The 25,465-nt window shown below is 42.7% G+C and overlaps 1 protein-coding gene across 1 annotated transcript in view; it reads left to right on the forward strand.

The window, feature by feature from the left end:
- The window catches only part of EPHA5 (EPH receptor A5), a 188,084-nt gene that overhangs the window by 36,764 nt on the left and 125,855 nt on the right, over positions 1-25,465 (forward strand). Inside the window, exon 3 of the mRNA XM_026043157.1 lies at positions 1,958-2,621. Coding sequence (XP_025898942.1) covers positions 1,958-2,621 — 664 coding nt within the window. The remainder of the gene's footprint in view (positions 1-1,957; positions 2,622-25,465) is intronic.

Raw genomic sequence — 25,465 nt, forward strand, 5'->3', positions numbered from 1 at the left:
CTCCAGGTGCAGCCTCACCAGAGCTGAGGAGAGGGGCAGAATCAATTATCCATACACACTCTCCCAAAAATTCTTCAGGCTGAGTGTTTTCCAGTGTATAAATGCTTTTCACCACCTTCTACTGGAGCTTAACTCATCTTGGAGCTTTAACTGCTTTAACTACAGGAGCTTTAACTGCACCTGTTTTTTCAAGTGATTCGCTAATCTTCACTCAAAAGGAGTAAAGGTTGAAGGCTGCTAAGATCATCTGAGTGTCTCCTGGGCTGTACTGGGAAGTACTCACCTGCATCCCTAACTGAGGAGGGCAGGATGGAGAGACACCCTCCTCATCATATGGAGGTTTGCCAAACCTTATCCAAACTTTGGATTTATAGTGTCTTTGTTGTTAGAGCTATTTCTTATAACTGCCTCACTTGGAGAGAGTCCTGCAAAGACTTCTCTAAGTTTAGTCTGCTGGGCTGCCAAGATGGCTGGTGTGACGTGCTCCTGTTCACAAAGGTAGTGTCAAGGCCCTTTTAAGCCTAGAGAAATCTTAATGCTTTTGTTAGATGATAATACAGTTTAGCATGAGAAAAATTTCTTCAGTTTGAGTTTCTTACTCGGCATATGAGTGGTGGATGTGAACTCTGTGCATCGTAGCAGGCAGGTTTTTTTCTGGAAATCATGTAAGTCTTGACTTCCACTTGCCAAGTCAAGGAAGAGGCCCAAGTGGAATAGAGGAAATCCTTTCCTGAGGCTGGCATTCACAGTCACATTATGTTTTCATATCACTTGTTGCTTTTTCATTTAAAATTAAACATTTCCATGAACAAAACTCATCATTCCGTTGGCTCTGAGAATGTTACAGTAGTGATAGCGGGTTTGAGAAGACTGTTGACTTACTCTGAGACTACATTGACAATAACCACCTTGGTCTTTAGTGTTACCAAACACTGAGCTTGGAATACAGCTATCACCTTGTACTTGAGCAACTTTATATTCTTCTTTATGCTGCATTCACAGCCCTAATTAGGAGCAAGCGACAAAGTTGAGTAGAAGCACTGGGAGGATGGAAGAGATCTTTGGAATTCAGCCCTTAATGGTGAGCAGGCCAAAAATAGAGAGGAACAAAAGTGAAACAGTCTCTGTTTTTGCAGAGTTCCGGTATTCGGTGGGTTAATCTGATCCCTCAGTGTGACATTTGAGTTCTCCAAAGCAAAGAGGAAAGATTAATGTTGCATATTGCTGTTGTGGACACTGTTGCAGTGCAACTTACTCCTAGGTGCTGGACTGAGAAACAGTGTTTCTTCCTAGTGATGTGCTTCCAAATGTGGCAAATATAAGAATGAACAAAACAGTTGCTACACTTCCCCTAAAAACTCAAATACCAAGCTCAGAAACAGCTCAAGATCTGTACTCCTGTTCTTCACTGTAACTCCTTTATTAGAAATATTCTGCTATCTGCATATGCAGGAAGTCTTCTAACCAGGTCTCTGGGAGTAAAGGCCTCTTGATTTCGAATGCCGCTCTGCTGATTTTCTGTTGGTCTCTTCAAGGCAGGAGAGCAGCCTGGAGGGACTGTGCTAGGCAGTGATAACATAAGGATGTGGAAAGGAACTGGGGCAGGATGAGTATGGACAGAGCCTGTAAATAGCTTTGTTCTCCTATGTGGACGCATTGGAAAAGGCGAGCTCATGCCCCCATCTGCTTTTGTTTTGTCAGTCTAAGCAGCAGGGGAAAAATCCAACAGTGTGTTTTCCCATTTCTGAAATGTCTGAAAGAGAAGATATGTATTTATATATATATAAATCTTGACTTTGTCAGGAGTATATCAAGTCTACAGTATGGAAGAACTTGCCGTTAGATTTTTTTTTTCCCCTTAACATTCTCCTTAACCTCCAAATCCCAAGGTGCCCTTCTATGGGAAAACTAAGACTTCATTTGAGTTTTTAAAGTAATACCTTTTCTTTTTACACAGTGGGAAGAAATTGGTGAGGTGGATGAAAACTATGCTCCAATACACACATACCAAGTATGCAAAGTAATGGAACAGAATCAGAACAACTGGCTTCTGACCAGCTGGATCTCTAATGAAGGGGCATCCCGGATCTTCATAGAGCTCAAATTTACCCTAAGGGACTGTAATAGCCTTCCAGGAGGGCTTGGGACTTGCAAAGAAACTTTTAACATGTACTACTTTGAATCAGATGACGAAGATGGGAGGAACATCAAAGAAAATCAGTACATCAAGATCGATACTATTGCTGCTGATGAGAGCTTCACTGAGTTGGACCTTGGAGACAGAGTTATGAAGCTAAACACAGAGGTGAGAGATGTTGGGCCTCTAACCAAAAAGGGGTTTTACCTCGCTTTCCAGGATGTCGGTGCCTGCATTGCCCTGGTCTCAGTGCGCGTGTACTACAAAAAATGCCCATCAGTGATCCGCAACTTGGCCCGCTTTCCTGACACCATCACGGGAGCGGATTCCTCGCAGCTGCTGGAAGTGTCAGGCGTCTGCGTCAACCACTCGGTGACCGACGAGGCTCCGAAGATGCACTGCAGCGCCGAGGGGGAGTGGCTGGTGCCCATCGGGAAGTGCTTGTGCAAGGCAGGGTACGAGGAGAAGAACAACACCTGCCAAGGTAAGGGTTGGTGGGGAGGGAGCGGTGCCAATGCCATTGGGGTGACACATGGTCCTGGCTTGATTCCCTTTGCACCCTCCTGTTGCCTGCTGTTACATCTGTATTTTACACCTAGTGGTGCTGAGACTGGATTCTCGCATCGATTGAGGTCCATCTGAATGGCCATGGTAATGTGACAAGGCCTTAGCCGGATGTAACAGGACCTGCCAGTGATTCAGATGTGGATTATGGGAATTTGGCACATCAGTATCACCTGTGGAGTGGTGCACTGACAGATCCATTACAGAATTGCAGTCTCATCTGTTGTTTGAAGCCTAACATTCTTTATACACAGCGCTGGATTTCCCCATGAATTCCAGAAACTCGTTTTCTTTTTTCTAGACTATTGCAGGGAATGTTTGAATTTAATTTCCATAGGCAAGGTATGTTTTGCTTTAATAATGTATAGGAACATGTATTTCTCTCCGTTTATGAGAAAAAAAGATTTTGATATGGTGTGAATTGATTTTTATTTTCCACTCTGGTTAATATTTTAATGCAAAAATGCTCAGCTGTTCAGAGTTAAATCTAAATCCCCAGTCATGCAAATGCTTCCATGTGTGCTGAAGTTAATACACAAGTAGCCAGCCAAGATTTCTGGAATTGCTGGTCAGAATAGATCTCCTGAATCATTAGAGTCCTAGCAAGAAATTTAGATATCTGAAGCTTGAAACTTAAAAAGAAAGAAGGCTTTTTAAGAAAGCCCGATATAAATTAAAGTTATGCACTTGGAATACACCTTGCTGCACTTGTGTGTGAAATTTGCACTTCTGCTTTGCAGTGAGTAGCTTAGAAGAAAGCCTGTATAGGCACAAAAAAAGAAAAGATTTGAATATAGGTTGTTTTTTGGAAAATAATTATTTATTGGTTGTAAATCCCGTCTTACTGCATTGCACTTGCAGATACTTTGTGAAAAAGAACCTATGGCTCTTGAGGGAAGCAGAGCGATTCTGCTTTGATTGAAGGCAGTGCTGTATTTTCACCTCCGTCACTGCTCCTACTTGCCATTCCTAGTGTTGATGCATGGAAAAGGTCAGCTCATATTCGAAGTAAACTGTGGCCTTGATCCTTTAGACCTCAGCCACTAATCGTTCCCCTGAAGATCTTAAGGTTCAAGTCTCTTTAAGAAGTGATTAGGAGAGAAGGTTGTAGGTATATCTATTTCCAGAGAAACATTCTCTAGTATCATACAGAGCGTGTTTTTTGACTGAAATGTTTTACTTTTTTCTGAGTAGATATCTAACAGATCCTGAAAAATCTGTCCTGGTTTTGCTGTTCTTCTGCCAATAAAGATCTCTCTTCCACGTGTGGGTTAAGATGCGTCTGACTTGGTGCTCGATGCCATAATAAGGAGAACAGAGATGACAGTAATCCCAAACTGAGGACATCACGACCTACCTCCCTCATCTACAACATTTGGATATATTGGCAAGGACCTTCCTTTGTAGCTAAAAATACTGTGTCCCCGGGTAGTATGCACTGTTTGAGTGCCGAGTGTAGGCACTACCTTCAGTCACCTTCTGAGTGTTTTGGGAGCAACCTGGGTACATCCATTAGTTATCTCTCAAATCCTGCCTCTTATGCCACTTGAACAGGCTGCAGAGTCCCTAGGCTTTGGCCTTAAGCAGTCCCAAAGAGTTACAGGACGGAACTAGAGACACGAATCTATTTTGAAGATCTGGGCTGGGCCGGTAAAGAAGCAGCATCTCTAGCACTGCTGACATGGAGTATGCTCTCAGAAAACCCATGCGATTTGAAATTCTGCTTTTAATTTCTTTTTAAAGTATCTTGGGAGAAGAGCACCTTATCACCTGATCTGGCTGTGTTGATTAGGAGTGCAGATGTAGTTTGGAGTTGTAAAAGTGGTCTTGGGGTGGTGTAACCTAGTCCGTCTGTGGTAAGGTGTAGTGGTAGAAACCATTTTTATACTTAACAGCCTGAACCCTAGGCAGAAGGTTATTCTGGTTACACCAGAACTCTTAAAAGCCCCAGATTCCACCCCGAAATCAATAGAATGCTGGGCTATAAGTGCCTATGGCAAAGTCCCTTTTAGGGCCCCTTTTGGATACCTCATGTTTAACTGAGGTCACTGTGCCAAGTATTTGCTGCTGGTTGGCTCTCTGAGATGCTCAGTCGATAGGAGACATTAGCCTTAGGACATTTGGATGGTTTGCATGCAGCAGCTGTGAAGCTCATACTGACACCCCGTGTGAGTTTTCTGGTTTGGAATTTGCTATACTTGCAAAGATGAGTGTGTTTTAGTGTGTTGTTTTTGTTGGTTTTGTTCTGTAATTTTTTTTTCCCTGGGATAGTTAACTTAGCAGCCCATAAGCAGAGAAGGTTACACTGGGGAAGGTGTTGTGCGTGTGTCTGTGATTTGCATTGGTACCAATGTTTTCTTTCCTAGCCTGAGTGGTGCTCAGGGAATGCACTTCATGTTCCTGGATGGCATAACAATGGTTTCAGCACTCTGCAGTGCAGCCGTGACAAACAGCTGAATGACTTCTGACCTTTGGTTTGTAAATCATTTAGGCACATCTTGCAAGTCATCTCCTGCTTAGCTTTCATATACCCTTAAGCAGGTTATTCCTGACAGTGCTTTGGGAAATGGTGCATTTCCAACCCAGAAGAGTCTGGCTTTGTTTATTAAAATTTAGCCCACCAAGATGACATTTTCCAAGCTCTAGTGTCACGTCTGGACAAGGTAGACTACCCTTTTTATTAGAGGCAATGTAAATCCCAGTCACCCTCAGAAACATATGGGAACTATTGAAATCCCTTCTGCCTACAAATCATTAATTGGCAACGATGGTCTGAATTCATCATCTTGTCAGCAGGGTTCCTTTTGAGGAAGGCACTGACAGTAACAGCTGAGCAACTTCTGTCGTTCAGGGCACTGAGGTTGTAAATATGACATGATCTAATCTACTTAGATAACGTGCTCACTCCATTAATGTAGACAGCTAGGTAGTGTTTACTTTAAAGAACCCAAACTGCTTGTATTTTACACTTTTTACGGCAGTGTGGCTCATTTGTCAGCAATTGCTGTGTTAATAACGAGAGATAAGTGTTTGGATGTGGGGACATCCTTGTTGAAGAACCAATGTTAAAGTTCAGTGATCCGGTGCAGCTAAATGAATAATGGTTATTAGGTTTGCCCTGGTTCTGCCTGTCCTATCTGAAGAGGTTCTTAGGAAATGTTTCTGAGCATTTTAACTGCCTGTTAAATGCTGAATTTCAGGTCTATTTGGTCAGATCCCTGCAAAAAAAAAAAAAAAGGCATCTCCTAACATTTCTCTGTTCCTGTTGCGATCCGTTCTCTGTATTCAGCCTCACCTTCTGCTCACTGTGTTTCAGTAAGAAGAAGAAATATTCATTTTCATCACTCCTAAAGCCTCTAGATCCCATACTATCGGAAGGAAAGGGCTGTTGGCACGTAAATCCAGTGAGACCCAAATACAGTTGTAGTGGTGAGATCTCACAAGTGACCGTGGAGCTGCCAATGTAATTCATTTGCAGAACCTGCTACTTTTGCAGCTGTTTTTCAGAGCTGAATCACAAATTAATTAAATATTTGCATACAAAAAAAGTGCATTGAAATGGAGCCAAGCTGAAAAAAGCAGGTAATGAGTTCAGAAGGTTGTAAGACTCTCCTTTCCAAGAACCTCTGCGTGCGCCTGCTTTGACACATTAAAATGAGTGCAGCCAGTTTTAGCCAGCTGCAAGGTGTGGACAAGATTACAGATGTTAGAGACAGATAAAATACCAGAAAATAAATAAATAAATGTACTCAGGTAAAGTCTTGACTTCAGCGATACCTTTATTGCCTTCTGAGGGAAGAATTTCAAAAGTGTGAGCTGGACACAGGATGTCTGGGCTGTGGCTTTCTGCTTTTTACATAGCTTGTAAAAATAAGCTTGTGGAAGAAGTAATTGGATTATTTTTGGCAAAACTATTATAGTATGTTCTAGTTCTTTTTATTCTTTTTAATATTGACATTTTTATTTGATTGTGACCTTTCCCTTCGTCAACTTTGAACATACCTCTGTGCATTCACAAATAGCATTTATTTTAGCTGATGGTTCACTACTTACGTTGTAATGCAGCCCAGCTATTGCCTAGAGAATTGATAATTTTTTCATAGGAAACAAAAGCCTTTGCAAAAATCCACGTTCACAGCTTTTTACTCAAATTTAATTAAAACTAATTGACAAAGGTAGCCAAGTTTATGTAGATCACAAGTTTACCTGCCCAAGCAATTCTCCAATGATTTTCTTGTCAAGTGATTGGAGGCTAAGTGGAGTTTCTCATCTTCCTCTGAGCATGGTGCAATCAGTGCAGGCATTTGGAGGAACTATTCTGCAGTGGTGATTGCTCTCCTCTCTGCATTGATCAGCTACTAGAAAGATACTTCTGGAGGCAATTTGTTCTCTTTCGGAGCTAGCAGGAGCTGGCATCCCGACGTGGCAAGCCACGTGTCTGTGCACACCTCGGGGGCAACCAAAGGTGATGGCAGCGCCACGCTTGGCAACCGTCTAGTTTCTCTGTGTCTGTAACAGCAGCTTTCCCAGAGGCCTGACTTGGGAATGGAAGACCTAGCTGATACTGCTGTAAAAATAACTGTGTTTTCGCAAACAAAATTCAGTGCGCATGGCAACTCCAGGTGGCTCAGTGCTGAAGCCACCATTGAGCAGATGACCTTGTTTTGGAGTTTGGGCTTTGACCCCACAGCAGCCAACGCTTCTCTTCATGCTCTTGAAGTAGAAACATAAAGAGGACAACTTTTCAACTCTCTTTAGAAACCTGTGTACCTTTCCTCCTCTGGTCAGCTCAGTTCTCCCTTTGAGCTATTATGATACTCAGTAGACAGTGTATTGCTAAATCCTGCCCGTCCTCTGGGAAATTTCCCAGCTGGGACTCAGGTGAGTAAGGCAAGCTGGCTTTTACCCTTGTGGTAGAGCAGAGAGCAAGCTAAGTCCAGGGATTAAAATAAATAAATAAAAATCTCCCTTAATTGTTCTACAGGGAGGTGATTAAATGGCAAGAAAAACATTGATGGAAATACTCAGTATATGGAAAATACTGAATTTGGAAATAGCCTTCCCCCTCCAGGGAGTTCTTTGCTCATCATTCGTACTTGAATATTTTTCCGATTAAAGCAAAATTGTCTGGGAGTATATTATAGTAGGTGTTTATATAATTACACGCTAAAGTGCCTAGTTAGTTTGAATTAGGCACAGAACTAACCAACCAATATCAGAATAGCTGAATTTTTGGCTGCAGTGCGTGTATTACCTTTTTGAAAGTAAAGAAAATGACTGCTGCATTACAGCAAAAGGTAGTAGTAACTGGAGGGAAAATTATTTTATTCCATAGAGAAGTGTGCATATGTACATTTAGGTATTTTGTTCTGTACCTGAAATGACCAACAAGAGCAGAGAAATAATTCTCAGCGATCAAAACTCTACTGCAGCGGAATTGGTTAATTACCACTTTCTTTGTTGTTGTTCTCTTTCTTTTTTCCACATCCATCTGCCTTCATTATAAGAAATGTAGTTTGTGAATGCACTGCATATTGTGCTTTGCTAGTGAGGTGTAACCTTCTGTATTCCTTTAGTACGCTCATGACCTCTGATGGCTTTGAAGATCTTGTTCTCATTCTACAGTGATGCTTTCAAGTCATTACTTTTTCTAACTTAACCTTATCGCTCCTCGTAGTGGCTGCTATGCAGTCAACTTCCAAAAGGGTAATTAAGGAGTACTAAAGTATGGAGTGAGCAGCACAATTAAAGCAGGTGGGAGAAGGATTTGCAATCAGCTCGACAAGTGTGAATTGCAAAGGTCTTACTCGCACCTTTTCAGAAGATATTTTGGAGCAAGTATTAGGATGTATTTTTTCCATCTGTTCCCAGAAAAACTACCTGATACTTAGTTGAATACTGATTTTATTTGCTTCCTTTAGCATCCTTGGATAGGTGATTCTGTGATAGGATGCCAACTAGTAGCTTAGGGAGTTCCGTTTTGAATTATGGGAGAGGTGCTGCAGTGGGAAGTTTATGTTAGCCATGGTGCCATTTGGTTCAAAAAGAGATTGCCACCTCTTTTTCTGAGTAGTCTGGGAAAAGCAAGCTGTTTTCAGAAACCACAGTCAAGGACTCCAAACAAATACTTAACGGATAAAGTATGTGAATACTGGTTGGCTGTGTAATAGATTTAATTGTACTGATTTAAAATAGAAGTGTGCCCATCTACGCACTCTGCTGCTGTCATTGGAAAACTGATTAGCTCGCACGCTGGCTGAAGTGACCAATGGATGATAGGTCTTAATGCCCCAGTCCAGGGCAGGTAAGACATGGACAGTGTCCCTGGGTTGTAGCTTTTGGCAGAAGAGTGGCTGCAACCTCCTAAAGCACCTCAGATTTGCCAGAGCTGGTCTGTCAGAACCCTTATTCCACAAAATGACTCTTAAGTATTAAAATAAAGTAGTAATGTTTCATGTTTTTTTGATAATGCAGGTTTTCAGTTTTGTATTTCTGAGGAGCACTTAGCATGAGTTAATGATGTGTTGACGTTTCAGTTACATGCTTTTTCTTCTGACGTGCTTTGTATCTTCACTGTTTTAACTTGCTTTGGGATAGCATTGAGGTTGACATCCAGATCCACAAAATGAAACTAGAATTTTGCCTTTCATATACAGATTTGCAGCTGATATTTTGTTTTAGCTGGATAAAGTTGTGCCGTATATGAGGTCAGTTGCTGAGTAAAATGTAATATATTGCTTTCCAAAATGAGGTGAATTATCTTGTGATATGAACAGATTTTTTCTGGAATTGTGCTCGTTTTTAGTAGAGAAGAAGGGAATTTGTCATAGATACGATATTGATAGAGTACGTGGTTAAGGGTGCACCAAGCTCAGTGCTGAGGTACCCCCATCTTTAATTTCCCACAGGATGTTGATAAAGCTGCTGTTAACATTGGAAGTCACAGAGCAGGACTAGGTGTTATATAACCCCAAACCGTGTGCCAAAAATAGATTAAAGACAAAAAAACACAGAAGATGCTAGGCTGTAAGTGCTCTTTATTACTTTCATACCTGTTCTACCTTTTAGAAACACATGTTCTTGAAAACAGCTGAAATTAGAAGAATTGCATTTTAAGATGACAACTTTCTTCCTGCTGTAAATGATGGTAGATAAGGTTAGAAGAAAAGCAAAGTTACCTCCTTGAAAGCAAAGCCAGTGGGAGATGATGTGTGTTGGCTGCTCTGCCACGTTGTTTTCCAACCTGGTGCCTCTGCAACCCACCATGGTGAGCATGGTTTCCTCTCCAGGGGTCAGGGTGGGTGTTGGAAGTGTCCTGTTGGGTGGCAAGGCTTAGAGATGTCTCCTAGGACAAGAACACGTGATGATAAATTTTGAGAGTAGTTTGTAAAGCAGTTTAGCTGGCCCTTTAGATTTGACACTTTCAGTGTGCTAAAAGGAATAAAAAGTGTTCTGTGTCATTGAAATTTTGTGCCTCAAAATTATGTACTGCGCGTCTGAAAATGTTTGGCTTGGAGGTGCATTTTGTGAACAGGACTTTTATGTGAACAAAAGCTTTTGTCATATGAAAGCCATGCAGAGGAATTGTATCTGCCTGAAGGTCCCTCTTGCTACCAAAGCCTCAGCATTTTGAGAACTGGATCTTCTGCATATAGATGAAGAAAGCATAACCTGCATCAGCAAACTCTCTCCGATCCCTCTGCAGGTCTGTAACTCGTATTACTTAAATAAAGTGAATGTTCCTAAGGAAGCAATAACAATTTTGATGAACTTTAGAGCCACGGTTAGTCTCCACCGAGTGAAATGGCTGCTTTGTGCATGGTCATAAGGGTGGCTTTTGCTGCAGCACTAATTCTCCAAATAATATATTAAATGTCTTGCACATAGTTGGATAGTCTGTCATCCAGTTACAGCAGTGGCAGAGGTCACAGCATTGTGTTCAAAAGCTGCCTGGAAAGGAAGCTTTTTAATTACTGCAGAGCAAATGGAAAAGCTGCTCCCTGAGCGAGCGGCGAATGTGCTAATTTGGTATTTGGTGGAAGCAGCCTGCGGATTGCAGCTTCCCAGCTCTGAGCTGCTTTCCAGATAGCCTGCTACCCAGACAGGGAGGGGACCAGGGTGCTGGGCTTCATTACTGGCAGAACTTGATGCCAAGCAGGTTCCTTACTGGTTTGGAAAATACCAGCAGTGACAGGAGCTTGGGCTAAGGGCCATCTCTATATCAGTGTAAATCAAAGGCAATCAATCATGCTAATTCCTGGGCAAAATCCATAGTGAATAGCAAATGGCTCATGGTGACATGCAGTGCTGCAGGGTGACAGGGACTGCCGTGATGAATCGTGAAGGTCCCTGCTGCCTTGCGGCCCTGTGTTGATGGGGTTCCTGCTCACTGTTGACTCCTGGCAGATTAAATGTATGATCTATCCAGGAAAAAAAAATGCCTACAGCAAGGTGTCCTCAGAAGGAATTTCAAGTAAAAATGGCCAAAATCTCACTGAATACTGTGGCAAAAAGGGAGCTGAGAGACCCTCTGAGGCCAAGTAGGCTGGTCCTTGGGGGTTTTGTGCACATATGAAAGTGCTGTGAGTAGACTCCTTTGGGTAAAGGGTAAATGTATGGGCACTGTTGGGATTTCACTCGTTCTGCCCTCAGAGCATGGGGTGGGGGCTCTTTTCTTTTGTTTTTTCCTCTCTCTGGTCAGAGCTTATGGTACTTCTCAGTACAGTGGGTGATTATCAGGAGACACGTTCTAGAAGTGAAATGCATGGAAATGGCTACAAATGTCTGCAGGAAAAAGCAGGTGTCTTTGTTCTTTATGAAATAATCTTTCCCAAGCTCTTCAGCCAGGCTCAGATAAAAGCTTTTCTCCCCTTCCTGCAGATGAGGCTCGCCTATATTATTTATTTATTTTCAAAGACTTTTTAGAAGAGCTTTTACATTACTTTGTTGCTCTCACAGTTCAAGCATGATTTAATATGTCAAAACTAGTTTGTTTAACCGGCCTTGATTGTCTTGCATACTTCCACTAAAACAGGGCAGTCATCTTTCCAGGCATATTTCTGCCCAGCCAGATGAAGTGTCACAACCTGCTCTCGTATTGTGACAGCAGTAGATTCCTGTGACAAAGTTGACAGCAGACAGTTTAGCAGTAATGCCAGCAGACATGTCTTTGGTCATAGCAGCATGGACCCTCCTCCCACAACTGCAGAGATGAGTTTATGCTTGAAAAACGTAGCTGATCATTCATGTGAAAAGGAATTTTCGTCCAGATTAAGAGTCTGGCTAGCACCAGAGAGAGCAGGAAGCCAGCCTGCCCATGCCTATGCTTGTGTAGCCTTGACAAAGTAGTACTTGAGTCCCAACTCCAAACTAATAGACCTGGGTACAGGTCTCCTGATAAAAGTTAGCTGACGTGTTCTTGTACCTTCTGTGTTCAATGGGAATTTTGCCATTGGTTTTGGTGAGAGAAAGACAATGTTTCCTTAAAATACAGGCCTGTTAATTAAAGTCATTTCCTGGTCTTTATCTTGTGTAAGGTGTTTCATTGACTAGAAGTAAAATACTCGCTGTAGGATAGGAAATCAGTTGATAATTCACGTAACTGAGATTCAACCTATTTCTCCAATAATGGTGTGATTCTGATCTGCCCCGAACCTCCTTAATGCTGAAGAGTCTAGCCTGTCTATTTATGGTGGTTCTCTCACCTCTTGCAGTGGGACACAGAAAGACACCACTCCATTAAAAAGTCCTAGGGCAGGAGTTTTGAGTCACCTTTTGCTCTTATTACCCCTTAAATGCTGTGTGAAGCCTTTGTACATCGCAGGAAGCATTCCCTAACAGCCACTGCTGCAAAGCTGTGTGTCCTCTGTTTTTTCATCTGTACTTGGCATCTTTCTTGTTGACTCCTTTGGGCTCACACCTCCCAGCTGTGTTAATATGTGCTCAGCCCTGAGGTCAGCCATATCCTGGTGCTTTTACACTGGTAAAACACTGGTGCTATGTGGGGTTTTCACTGTGGTGTGTGGGATGGCTGCCAGCTGGAAATCTGGTGCTTAGGGACAAGGAAAATGAGGGCATGGTTCTGTTATTGACTGAGCTCTGAGCACTGCTAATGGCATTGACAAGGACTGTGTTATTGTGATGGCAAAGGCAGAAAGTCATGCACTGGCTCTAAAATTGTAGTGCAAAGGCTGGGATGGGGGACAGTGCTGGACTCTTCCTTGCTGTAAGGTAGAACCCTCCCATTTGGAGGGTGAAAGGGTACTTGGAGAGAGGGGGGAAAAAAGCTATTTTTTTTTGTGTTTTGCCCAGAAGACAAAAGGCTACACCAGATCTGGCAACAGCACATGAAGCAGTTGGCCAGTGTTGCCTGAAGCTTCATCCCCTGACTGTGAACGCTGTGTGTTGGCTGGAGCATTTACTGAGTCCTGTGCATGACACTCTCTGTATGTGTGTCCTAGCTGAAAGATTTAATCGTGATGGTGTGTGCAAGTTGTTAGCTGTATCCTTCTGTGCGCTGTACATATGTTTCAGACCACAATTATTCCAGTGTCCCTTGTTTGTTTAATGCCACGTATAATTCTTACAGTCTAACAGCAAAATGAGCATTCTGCAAGAAAGCAAGACCAGCCTGAATGAGAGTCAGCAGTTTCAGATGTAAACGATTGCTTTTAGGTCAGAAGCAGAGAAGCACTAGCTTAGGGTCCTAGCATTCATTTGGAGCCAGATGGTGTACAAATTTTGTCGTTATAATCAGGAAGAAACCAATGCTGTTGTCAGCTGAAGAAAATGATTTCTTCCTGAGCAAAGCCAAAACCTTGTGCCCCTCAGAATATTGTGCTTCTAACTGCATGGAAAATTCTGGCTACAACTGAAGTAACCATGGACTTACTCTTACTTCAGCATCATCTGCAGCATCATCTGCAATCAATGCACTGACTTCCAAATACCAGCTGGGTTCAGTTCTACTGTGAAGGAGACCCACTAGCTCTGCATAATTCAAGGAATTCTTGTCTGTGCTATCCAGGGACTATCCTGGTTATCTATCTGGGGAGGGTGGGCTACAAATGTGTAAAATAATTGATAAACCTCATTAAAGCTGTTTGCCAGCTTGCTTAATAAGCTGTTTTTCATGGTGGTAAGGAGCAGGAGTTTAGAAGGAGATTTAAGGAGACCTGCAGAGGCTGAATTGCAACCCCCTCGGGAAGTCTCCTGCCCAAGTCCAAGTGTGCCCTTGGAAGACTGAATATGGCAGGACTAGTATTGTCATACTTTCTTAAACTCCAGGAACCCCAGACTGTGTCTGCCCACACATTCGTCTGCACCATTGGCCAGGACCACAGCAGCATAAGCAGAGTTGTGACTCTGGGGGTCCTTCCTTGGTGAATTCAGATGCAGGGGTCTACGGTCTATACACCCTGCACATTTGCCTCAGATCAGTACCAAGACAGAAGAGGTGGCGTAATAGGTGTAGCTCTTTCTCAGCCTTTCCACTGCTTACTCAAAGATTTAGTGCTTTGAGAAGGCAGAGTTGGAGCAGCTGAGGTGTTAGTTGCTTCATATTCCCTCCACTGCACACATTGCAAAGGTAGTGTCTTGTGCCATGACCTATCTTATTAAGGCAAGATTTGCAAGACCACTAGTGCACTATTAGAGCCCTGCTTATAGAGGCAGTTACCTATTATATGCCTAGGAAAGGGACGATCTCTCTAACAGCCGTGCTGCAGATACGTCTGGAGCACTTCTGAATCTGTAGAGTTGTTGTGGGGTTTGATGGAATACATTTTGCTGCTGTCTGCGTGCTGCTGGGCAGGTGGGAGGGTTTGTGGAAAGCCGGCTAGACCGTTTGTTTGTGGAGTTCCTTCCACGTTTTGTTGTGTACGTGCATGCAAACAATGCAGGCTGCGCCTATGTAGACAAACAAGTTCAGTCTCCCAGAAAATTTATTTACCAAGCAAAGGTTTCTGGTTTAACAAATTCAAATTTTACATGTTGCAAAGCCTGATTTCCAGATGCCATTGGGAAAAGTGTCAGGCCACTTTCGGATTAGCCTTATTGTTCCATAGTATCTTACTGGCGTGCAAGGTTAATTAGTACTATAGGCAATATGCATTATTCATCACAGCAATCAGGCTTTTCTTCCATTGAGCTGTTGCATGCTGCAAATCATTCCTCTTCTGATAACAGGTCCTTGATATTGTTTTCGTATTTAATCCTGTCAAATTGTATACATGATATATAAATTATGAGGGTACTCTGCTGATTGAGAAACACCACTTCAGATGTCAAATGGACTATACCTTCAAGTTTTAAAACCTGAATTACTTATCTTCTTTGGCATAGATGTCTAGGGGCATGGCAAAACGAGAAGACTTTATTTCTGCCTCTCTTTATTTTGGGTTAGCTGGTCTGATGGCCCAAACTAGAGTAGAACTTGTGACTTGTTGTTTTACATCAATAATGGTTTTGGTGCTAACGATCAGCAGTATCTCATTGCAGGTATAAAGTGCTAAAATCATGTTACTGCTGGGCACTGTGACGTCCAGCCCAACGTGTGATATCCTGCACAGAGCTCTCGAGCACTTCCTTTCCCTGTCCAAGGGATGAGGCTGGGGAAGGCACTTGATAGCAGGGTTCCTTTGACCACAAGGACTAGCTGTGGGGTGCCCCAGGCTACTGCTCAGTCCCAGGGTATTACTGGGGTCCTGTGCAGGCTGTAGCCCCCAAGCCAGCTGGTTGCGTTTGTGTTATACACCCATTGCTTGGTGTGCAAAGGGTTTTGTCAGCTTTTCTCCTGGCAATTTCTCCGTTTAGGGGCCAAAGAACCAGAGTTGACAGCAGACAGGAGTGAGCTCACCAGCGAGGAGGCATCTAGTAAGAGGAGTTGTACGATATTGTAGTGATTCATCTGATCTTTCCATTCCTTAAAGGCAAGGCAGTCTTACCCCTGACACCCTGCTGCCTTTGCTTGCCCAGTTGGCAGGAGACTGAATCACTCCTATATCCTGAGATGACATTGCTGCAGGTGTCTTTCTTCTCACTTCACGATCTTTGGCAATTCCCCAGATCTCATTTGCTCTCCTGAGAAAGTTTTAGGCATGCATTGACTTTTTGACGTAGTATGGCATAGCCTCCTTGCACAGCATGCCTTGTAAAGTGATGCTGTGCCGCCAGGCTCTGGGGTGGTGACATGAACTGACAGTGCTGGAAGATAAATGTGGCAGAAGTTTACCTGAAGTAGCTTGCAGTAATGAATCCTCTATCTTATGCCAGCCTTACAGAAGTGATGGTGATGAATGTATAAGATTCCTTTGTATTCAAAACTGCAAGTAAATATTTTCCAGAAAGTGTGACTCATTTCCGTTCTGCTCCCCTTTGCTTTGGGCGTGCATTGTTTTCCCCTCCCAGGTTTCCCTTTAATAGAAATGGAGCATTCGGCTGCTGTGACTGCTTCTTGCCTCCTCCTGGCTGTGAGAGAGAGGAATTTCAAAGCCATGATTTCTGCAGATGAATGCAGAATTTATTTTTGCAGGTCGAAGAATAAGAAAATAAAAACATGCTTTCTATTACTTAAAATGAAAGCTAGTACCCACATGTGTCCAGGGCATTTTTAGGGACAGGTTGGAAACCGATTTTCAGTAAGAAGAGAAAGGCAAAAGAAAAGGGGGAATATTGTTTGTTGAAAAGTGATTAAACAGCAGCTGTTGGTAGCCCTGTGGCCGTTCATCAGCTGAGCTGAGAGATGGGGATCTTGGGGATCCAGCAGTCTTCAGTGGAAAAGGCCCAGAGATGAGGGCAGGCCTTGCCGAGGAAATACCAGCCGCTTTTGCTTTGAAGGATCCGAAGTGCCAGTCCTTCCCTAGCCCGAGCTCCTTCCTTCCAGTGCCCCAAGTGGCGTGTGTCAGAGTTGCACCAGGATTGCTGGGCTCGAGCCAGAGCCTGTGTAGACTGGTACTTTACAGTATCAGTCTCTGATCCTTTATCTGTGATACAAACAGATCAATGAAAGCTCTGTGGCTTCCCACAGTCTGGGACTTCCGGTCAGTTTGGGAAAGCTTGGTAGATACCTTTGGAACAAATGCATACCCTTGTGGGTAAAGTGACTAGCAAAAATATCTAATCTTTGATTTAATATACTGGAAATGTCATCAAGAGGGTCATTATCAGTATTATTCTTTTGCCCAGATTTTTACCCACTGTTTTGAGCAGGTAGTTAAGATACCTTGCAGCTGAGTCTGCAGCCTTCAGTGTCACACGGACCTGCCTTCAGATCCAAGCGTAGAGGTATGTACTTATTGTTCGCTTAAAAATTAGTTACAGACAGCAGAATATCAAGTGAATCGGGCCTAACTTCTGATTATGCAAATTCTCAAAAGTGCAATGACTTTGTCAGCTTAGTCCTTGAGGCCTCATTAATAACGTAGAAGCTTCAGTAAAAGCACAGTGCTCACATACTACTTTGATGCATGGTATTAGGACATAAAGGCAAAGAAATTTGTTCTTTTAAGTTGTCCCAGGGACAAAAGAATATATCTTGCAGCAATCAGTGGCACGTAGATTTAGTGTTGTGTTGCAGAGCAGCATGGGTGAAAGTATTAAGCAATGAAGATATGCAGCTGCTGTGTCCTTAGTCTGTACAGCCCTGAAATAGCTCATGGGGGCAAAAACTAGAATGTGTGGCTGATAAATAATAGAATAGCTTTGCTCCCTCTCCTCCCCCATTTTCTTGGTTATACATGACGGGAAGCACTTCTTGGAAGAAGCAGTGGGGTTTTTTTTTTTCAGTCTACACTGGAATTTAACAAAAGCTGTCATTGTTCCAGAGAAAAGATGCATTTTTGTTGTCATGTTTTGACTTTGAAGTAGTCAACCAAATTGAACTATTAAGTCTGAATACTTGAAACAAGCTGCTGGATGTGGTGAGGCTGTGGTCTGTCCTTCCTTCCCTAGGTAAGGTCTGTGTGTGCCTCAGTGTGCTTGTGCTTGAAATAACAAAAGGAGAAGCCTTGGGATGTCAGGCAGACTCGAGGGAAGGGTGGATGCTTAGGCTGTATCTGTACTAGTAAAATACACAGTGCTGGGAGTGTACCTGGCATGGAGGTTTGTAGAACTACACTGCTAGCTGGGTTTTTGCTGGACATGCTGGTGCCTCCCCAAACAAATCTATGGCAGGTGACATGGGCTGCAGACCACCTCCAGCAGGCAATTTGAATGTAGCCACCCTGTTTGGGGGAGTAAGTATTAAAAATGGTGAGCATGGGCTGTTCTTTCGTAGAATCGTAGGATGCTTAAGGTTGGAAGGGACCTCTAGAGGTCATCTAGTCCAACTCTGCTGCACATGTAGGCTCACCTAGAGCACGTGGCACAGGCGCATCCAAGCGGATTTTAAAGATCTCCAGAGAAGGAGACTCCACAACCTCTTCTGGCAACCTGTTCTAGTGCTCACCCTCACTGTCAAGTTCCTGTGGGACTTTTGGTGCTTCAGTTTGTGGCCATTTCATCTAGTTCTGTCAGTGACCACCATTGAAAGGAGGCTGGCCCCATCCTCCTCCCTCCCTCCCTTGAGGGATTTATACACACTGATCGGATCCCCCCTCAGCCTTCTCTTCTCCAGGCTGAACAGGCCCAGCTCCCTCAGCCTTTCTCATAGGGCAGATGTTCCTGATCATGCTTATAGCCCTGCACTGGACTCTCTCCAGTAGCTCCAGTGGTTCCAGTTAGGCATCTTGCTCTGCTCGTGTGGGTAGCCAAAGCTACAACCAGCCCCTTGGGGCCAGTTATACTTTAAAAGCATGCTGCATACTCTCCTGACTGGGAGGTCTATCCCAAAGAGCAACCGCCTTGGATAGAGCCAGGATTGGGGCACAGTGTAGAAGCCAAATAGCTAATTTCGTGTTCAGCAGGCATTGTGCTTTTTTTTTTCCCCTCTGATAGTTTTATTTCATATGTGTTTTATATAGACTTATTAAAGAAGGGTATGGTATCTGCACTAGGTGAGACTAACATGACTCACAGAAGACCCCATAATTTCAGCCTAATCCTTTGCATGGCATTTTGCAGTGTTAGCTCTTGAAATTCAGACTGGTTTTCAGTAGAAGCAGGACTCCTATATGCTTTAAAAATGCTGTCTTCAAAATTAGCTTCAAAACTTGCATTTCTCAGTGAAAATAAAATATCTTTTCAAAAGTGTTTTGTTTAGGTATTGCGAAAGGTAATAAGTAAAGGATATATAGCTTATTCCCTTTTTTAAATATCAAGAACACAAAAGGCCATAGGAGTAGCACACGGACATCATTGCCTTTCCAAAGCTTTGCTCCTACTCCTCATGAGACTTGTGCAGTTGCTTATAAGGGCGAGGGGAGAAAGGGCAGAATCTAAGCTGCTGCTTCTCTGCTTCCCTTGTTTGGGCTCAAATTCCCAGGGCTTTTGTCATGGGAGCAAATAGTATTTGGCACAGGTGATCTCATTATCTTTATTTTGTGATGAGGAAGCAAAGCAGAAGAAATTGCCAAAATCATGTAGCCATCTAGTGGAAAATCGGACTTCTCAGTGCTATGCTCTGCTCACGAAGCTATGAGTCCGCTTATATACATACAGTGAATGTTTTATCTTCCTGTTAGTGTGTGTGTACATGTATGAGATATATTTTAGCTGAGCTTAAGTGACTCATTGCTCTGACAATAATTGGTTTCAGTGTTGTGATTTTTAGTTGCAGTTGTGCTTCCTCCGTGTTTACTTCGGACAGGATTTCTATTGTAGCTCCAACATCTTAATAAATTTTGTAATGCACATTCTCGCTACATCATGTTTTTCAACTGCTGCTGGAGACAGAGCAACATGAATGGCATGAATATTTCTCTTAGGCTGTTGGGGGATATTTAACAGATGTTATAAATTCCAGTACAAAGTAAATATTACTAAGCCATTTGTATCTTCGACTTTTAGAAAGGGCTGGAGGAAGTCTTGTTCTGTGCTGACTTGTAAAAAATTAAAAAAAAAAAGAAAGAAAGATTTGCAGAATGATTACTTTAAAATAGCAAATAGCATGCTACTGTAAATGGTGTTACTGAATGTTTAAATATCTCCCTTTTTAAAAGGAATGGAAGCAGATCAGTGTCTGACAAAGCAACATGCCTCTGTTTTGTATCCTATGGCAAAATGACTCGACCTTTTCCTGCAAGGTAAAAACAAAACCAAAAGCTCTTAGTGACTTCACACAAAACTGGCAAAACCCTTCAGACTTGCAGTTTCATCATTGAAAAGACTAGTAAGCCAAACTGTAGAATTAAATAGTGCTTAGAAGTGAAGTCTGCCATGAACTTTCAGTTCAAGTCCCATCACTTAAACTGTTTTATAATGTAATGCTAGCAAGATATTTCACTTTACCTGGCAAAGCAAGTGAATAATAAAATATATGCTAGAATTCCCATGTGCTGGTGACTTTCTTTAATTTATCAAGCTTGCTGGTGTGTCTTCTGAAATTTTCTCCGGAATGATGACTAGTTCTTTAATTACACTTAGAGCTGTGTTGTTGTTGTTTGAAACTACAGATTGAATTTAGTAATGGAAGTGTCATTAATCTGGTGAAATAAAAATGTCTGGTTTTTTAATAAGGTCTCAATTTAGTGGTTTTAAAGACTCTGAAGAGATTTAGTGCTAAAACAGTTGATATAAATCTCTTCCACTCCTCTATAATTGTCTCTTTCAAGTGTGCACCTCTTTTCAAGGGACCTTGGCTCACTGTAATTTGAAATCTGTTTACTGCCTGCAGGAATTTGATGGCCTCTTATGGTTAAATGTTGTTAATATCAGATATGGCCAGGAAACTGAAGTGTAAATTTTATATATAAAGGACATATAACAATAATTGTACTTTTTTTTCCCCTTTCCTAAAGTGGTACTGTAGAAAGGCCCCAGTAAAGAGTTGGGCGCCATATGCTAGATGCTGTACAGATGCTGGGAAGCATCATGGACAGCGTGGAAAGCCTGTCCAGAGACTTGAATCTTATTGCATTTTAGATTTTTCATGTGAATTTTCCTACTCCTCATTTTAGGACTGTGTAACACTTGCTTTCTTGACCCTATAAACTGAGATATATCAGTCCAGTGCTTGATCTTGCTGGTTATTGTAAGGTATTGAAAGATTAAATGCAGTGGTACTGTATGGGTGTCTGGGCTTTGCATGTGCAGTCTCATACAGTGCTAAATAGAGTGGAAATGCATGATTGTTTCCATAATTATATTTGCTATGGTTTATTCCTGAATGGACTCCAGTCTTTTTTCATGACATTTAATTTCCTCCTTTTTTTTTTTTCCTTGCCAGAATGCTTTTCATAGCAAATCATCAAATTGGTTTGTTTTAGGTGAGGACGCAAATGGATTACTTGAGTTCTGTATCGATTTAGAATTGCAAGACAGGCACTGGATTGGCATTGCTTCTTATAGAAACATGTGTGGCTTCTTCATTAAACTTACGCTCACTGAGGCAAACTTCATTTCGGACCTTTTTCAAAACATCATTGATGCCAGTGCCGAGTGCATCCAAATTAGCTCCCCTCTGCCGTCTGTTTTCCACTACAAAACATGGAAAAGCAGAAAAAACCTTGCCCGGTCAAAAACGCAGGAGCTCTCTGCACCACAGTCTGTGTATTTAGCCATCTTAATAGTAAATATTGCCGTTAAGAGGGAATGATATTCACCAGGGAGCTGAATCACTGCAGTCAGTTTAGAACAACAAAGAGCGGAAACTGTACCAGCCTTAAAGATGAATTGGTGTTGGGGTGATTAAAAAGCTATATATTTCCCTGGTTCCGAGTAGGAGTTGGCATTGTTTTCCCTTGAGTTTTTCGGAAGTCTGTAAATAAAAATGCCTCCATTTTCCTTGGCGAGCAGCTTAAGGTCTGAGAGCATCGTTTGCCATCACATGCTCCTCATTAGCCAGTGGCTGGCACCGGGGCAAGAGGCTGCCCCGCAGAGGGGCAAGCGCGAGCGCTCGGTTTTGACGCTGGCTCCTTCCCTCAGCTGAGACACCTTGTGTCTTCTCAGGCTTTGGTGACCTGCTGTCGCTGAGTTTAGAGAAGTGTAAGCAAATACTGTGCCGCAGAGCAGGGCAGAGAGCCTGCGTATTTGCTAGCAGAGTGCTGGCGGAGCTGGATGCTCCCGGGTGCCGCGGTGCGCTTAATGAGCACTGCTGCTTTTCTTTCCTCGCTATGTGAGCGGCTTGGCAAGCAGTCCAGGGAAGACAAGGGGCAGCTCATGAGCCCAGCCGCTATCCTGCTTTTTAATTATTACTGTTCCAAATCCCTTTCAGTATTCACAGCTCAATTTATGTGCTAATTGCTCCTTCTAATGATCAAAAGATAGTGACTACCAGTGTGTATATGGGGGGGAAGTGTTTTCCTGGCAGTGCTGCTGTACAGACACCGTGAAATATCAACGGCAATTGTTTTTTGCCTTGTGTGCCTCAGTCAGCATCAAGCAACCCTGCTGCTGAGTGGGGTGGCCCCCAGGGTAAGGGCCACTTTAGGGAGCAGAAACGATGCAGGGAGAGCAGTTATGGAGCAGCATCATGCTGCCAGAGCAGGGGAGGCTGCTGAGGCTTCAAGGGAGGCAAGTATTCAGTCTGCAGGGCAGCAGGGGCCGGTGACGATGTGCAAGCTTGCAGCTCCTGCAGCAGACGGGTGACCGAGGAGCACACCAGGTTGAACACAGGGTGACGCAGACCAGCACCAGCTCCCTTTCTGAGTACAAAAACAAGGTTCACCACCTCCCCAGGTTTCCTGTTCCTGCCTTGGATCAGATCTGAGATGGAAGAGAGGCCTGTTGCCTTGCAGCGGCTGCCTTCTTTTCCTGCCATATCAAAGGCGAAGACGTGTTGTTGGAGCTGCATTCCACACAGCTATAATTATCAAGTACACATCTTGCTCTGCTCGCCTCCCACTCACCCTCTGCTGCCTGGTGCCAGGTATTGTTTCCCCTGCAAACCACCTCGTTGCTTCCCCGTGCTTCCTCCCACCCTGCTGGTCTCCTGGGCACGGGCAAGCTCCCTCCGCCGGCAGCCCGCAGCCCTTGGCAGGCGCTTCTGAGCAGCGAGGCTCTTCTGTAAAGTGTGTGCTGGCTGAGAGTCATTCTGTGGCAACCCTGCAAGGGAAGGGGGCACTTGAATGCCAGCGGGTGCCCATCCGGCTGACCCATCATGTGTCTTGTCCTGTGGGGCTGGAGGAAAGGCGGGTCATCCACCTGTGGGAGGTACCACAAATAGCAGCAGGTGCCCAAGGCAATGGGTGAGCAATGACCTTACACATGCTGTGCATTTCCCTTCCCAGAGCTTTCCTATGGCTCTGTGTGACAGTGAGGAGGCGTATGGGCATAGTCTGGGCCCTCTGGGAATATGATGTGCTCTGTTTTTACAGGAAGATATCTTTTTTTTTTTTTTTCCCCTCTCCCTCTGGTTCTAAACTGCTTGTTTGTTGGTTTGTACCGTTTGTGAACAGAGCTTGTATATCTGTTTATGAGGTGGTAGTTTGACTTTTGGTGTGCAAATGTGGAGCTGACAAGCATCTATTTGAATTTTTGGAGAAGCCCATGTAATTTTTGAGGAAACATTTTTTCTTGGTGCCTTAGTTTGGCCCAGATCTTTTTATTGCTTGCAAAATATCAAGTGAAACTTTTTCCCTCTGGGATGTTTTGCTCAGCACTGATAACTGGCCAGCCTTGGAGGACAGCCTTTTTAGAGAGAAAACATACATTCTGTACATTTGGTTCTTATTGCTCAGTTCTTTCACATCGTTGATATGAGGTACACGCCATGAAGGAAAAAATGCAAATTTTCTATTCACTCCTCACTGTAATAAAATTGGTCAAAGAACCTCACAGTTGCAATTGCTATCTTAATTTCTCATTAAATTTATAGAAAATGAAGGGAGATGATGTGATTTATTACCAAAACTAGGAAATCTCACTTGGGAGATTGTGCTCTCTGGGATGGCTGCCTGTCTGCTCAGAAATAAGAGTCTAGCAAAATAACCAGGTATGCCTAGAACACTGAAAACAACAGTCATGATACCATTTTGAATAATACACTGCTGCAGGATCTTGCTGGAGGTAAAATAAGGTACAACATGGGAGAAGCCGGATTGATATACAAGTGTTGAAGACCAAGAAGTAGCTAGGTATAATGAATAACTACTTTGAAATATTGTTTATTTATCTTCTCTGGAGGCTTCCATAGATCAGTTTTTTTTTTCTGGTCTTTCAGAAAAAGAGTAATTGTCTTTTTTTTTCTTTCTTTTTTTTTGGTTTGTTTTCATGGAAATTAATGAACTGAACACAAGCTGATTTGTTTCAAGAAAGCTTCTACCCTGTTAGCTACGGACATAAAGAATTTATGCTGAAAACATGTTATGAGACAGACTTGTATATAGCTGTCAGTATTCATATTAACCCATCCTTTGACTTAAACGTTTTTGTTAGTAGTGTGGATTTTTTGGGAAGATGTCTGTGAAAGCAGAGTGGCTGGAGGAGGGCAGGTACATGGGCTGAGCAACCCTAATGGTAATGGACTATGCAACCCACCTTGGCAACATCTAAGCTTGGGGAAAATGTCCAAGTTGCACATACCGTTATCATTAACCATTTCAGCTTAGACTGTTAATACCGATGAATCTTGGTAAGAGCAAGCTTTAGACAGTGGGTACTAGTTCACATTAGGGCAAACAGGGAAAAAGCCTTGGGATTCAGTGATGTGAGTTTTTCATTGCCTGACCTTTTCATCTTCTTTGTTTCAGAAATGTGATTTCAGAAAAGAAGTGGGTTCAGGGAATTGGTATCCATCTCCAATTCATAGGTCCCAAGCTGTCTCAACCCAGGAGTGATCACATGTAATTGCCAAATGTTGTCTATACAAAAGTAGTTACGGGAGTGGGAAAAAAAGAGGGGGGCGATGGAAACGGGTAGAGTTGTGACCAAGTGTTTTTACTTATTGCAGTTGTCAGTATTGCAGTACTGCAAAGATACACATGCAGAAATTGTGCACTTTACTCGAAAGCCATGGCTTGTAAAGCCCAGTAATTGCTGAATTTCTAGATTTCCCTCAGCATTTCTGAGCTTTTAGTTTCTATTTCAAATCCTTTCTTGGGAAATGTGAAGTCTACACAACTAACTAGAAGAAGGATGAAGGCTGTGATCCTGATGATATATATAAAATACCAAGTATGATGAAAACAGGAAATCTGATAAAATTGACAGCCAAAAAAAAAATTTACAGTTGATAAAAATGCTCAACTCCATATTGGAGAGTTTGCTCCAAGAATCACTAGGATATATTTTATTTTGTCTTAAATTCTGTTGGGGGAGTCTAGATTAACATAATTAAACAAATTTGTCTTTCACATTCTCAGTGCTTTGTATCTAATATCTTTTTTATAGAGGCCAAAACTGTATGCATCTGCATACAGTTTTTATAGAGGCCAATACCGTATGCATCTGCAAAGCACCTCGCTATCTGCGCTGATAATAGTCTCTAAGAGAAGTTGAAATAATAGAGATGAGTTTTGGGAATACGTGCGGCTATATAAATTCTCCATTGACGAGAACATTATTCCTGTTGCTGGCACTTCTCTGTCACTTCTGTCACTTTTCTTTCCCAGCAAATTAAGGTATTATTCATGGTCTAGTAAATTATTTAAAATCAATACATTTGCCAACTTCTTATCTTGTCCGCTATGCTTAAGGTGAAATACTATACAACATGTTTCCAAATGAAGT

The sequence above is a fragment of the Nothoprocta perdicaria genome, unplaced genomic scaffold (assembly GCF_003342845.1).
Source record: "Nothoprocta perdicaria isolate Ctin4 unplaced genomic scaffold, notPer1 scaffold_322, whole genome shotgun sequence".
Lineage (NCBI taxonomy): Eukaryota > Metazoa > Chordata > Aves > Tinamiformes > Tinamidae > Nothoprocta > Nothoprocta perdicaria.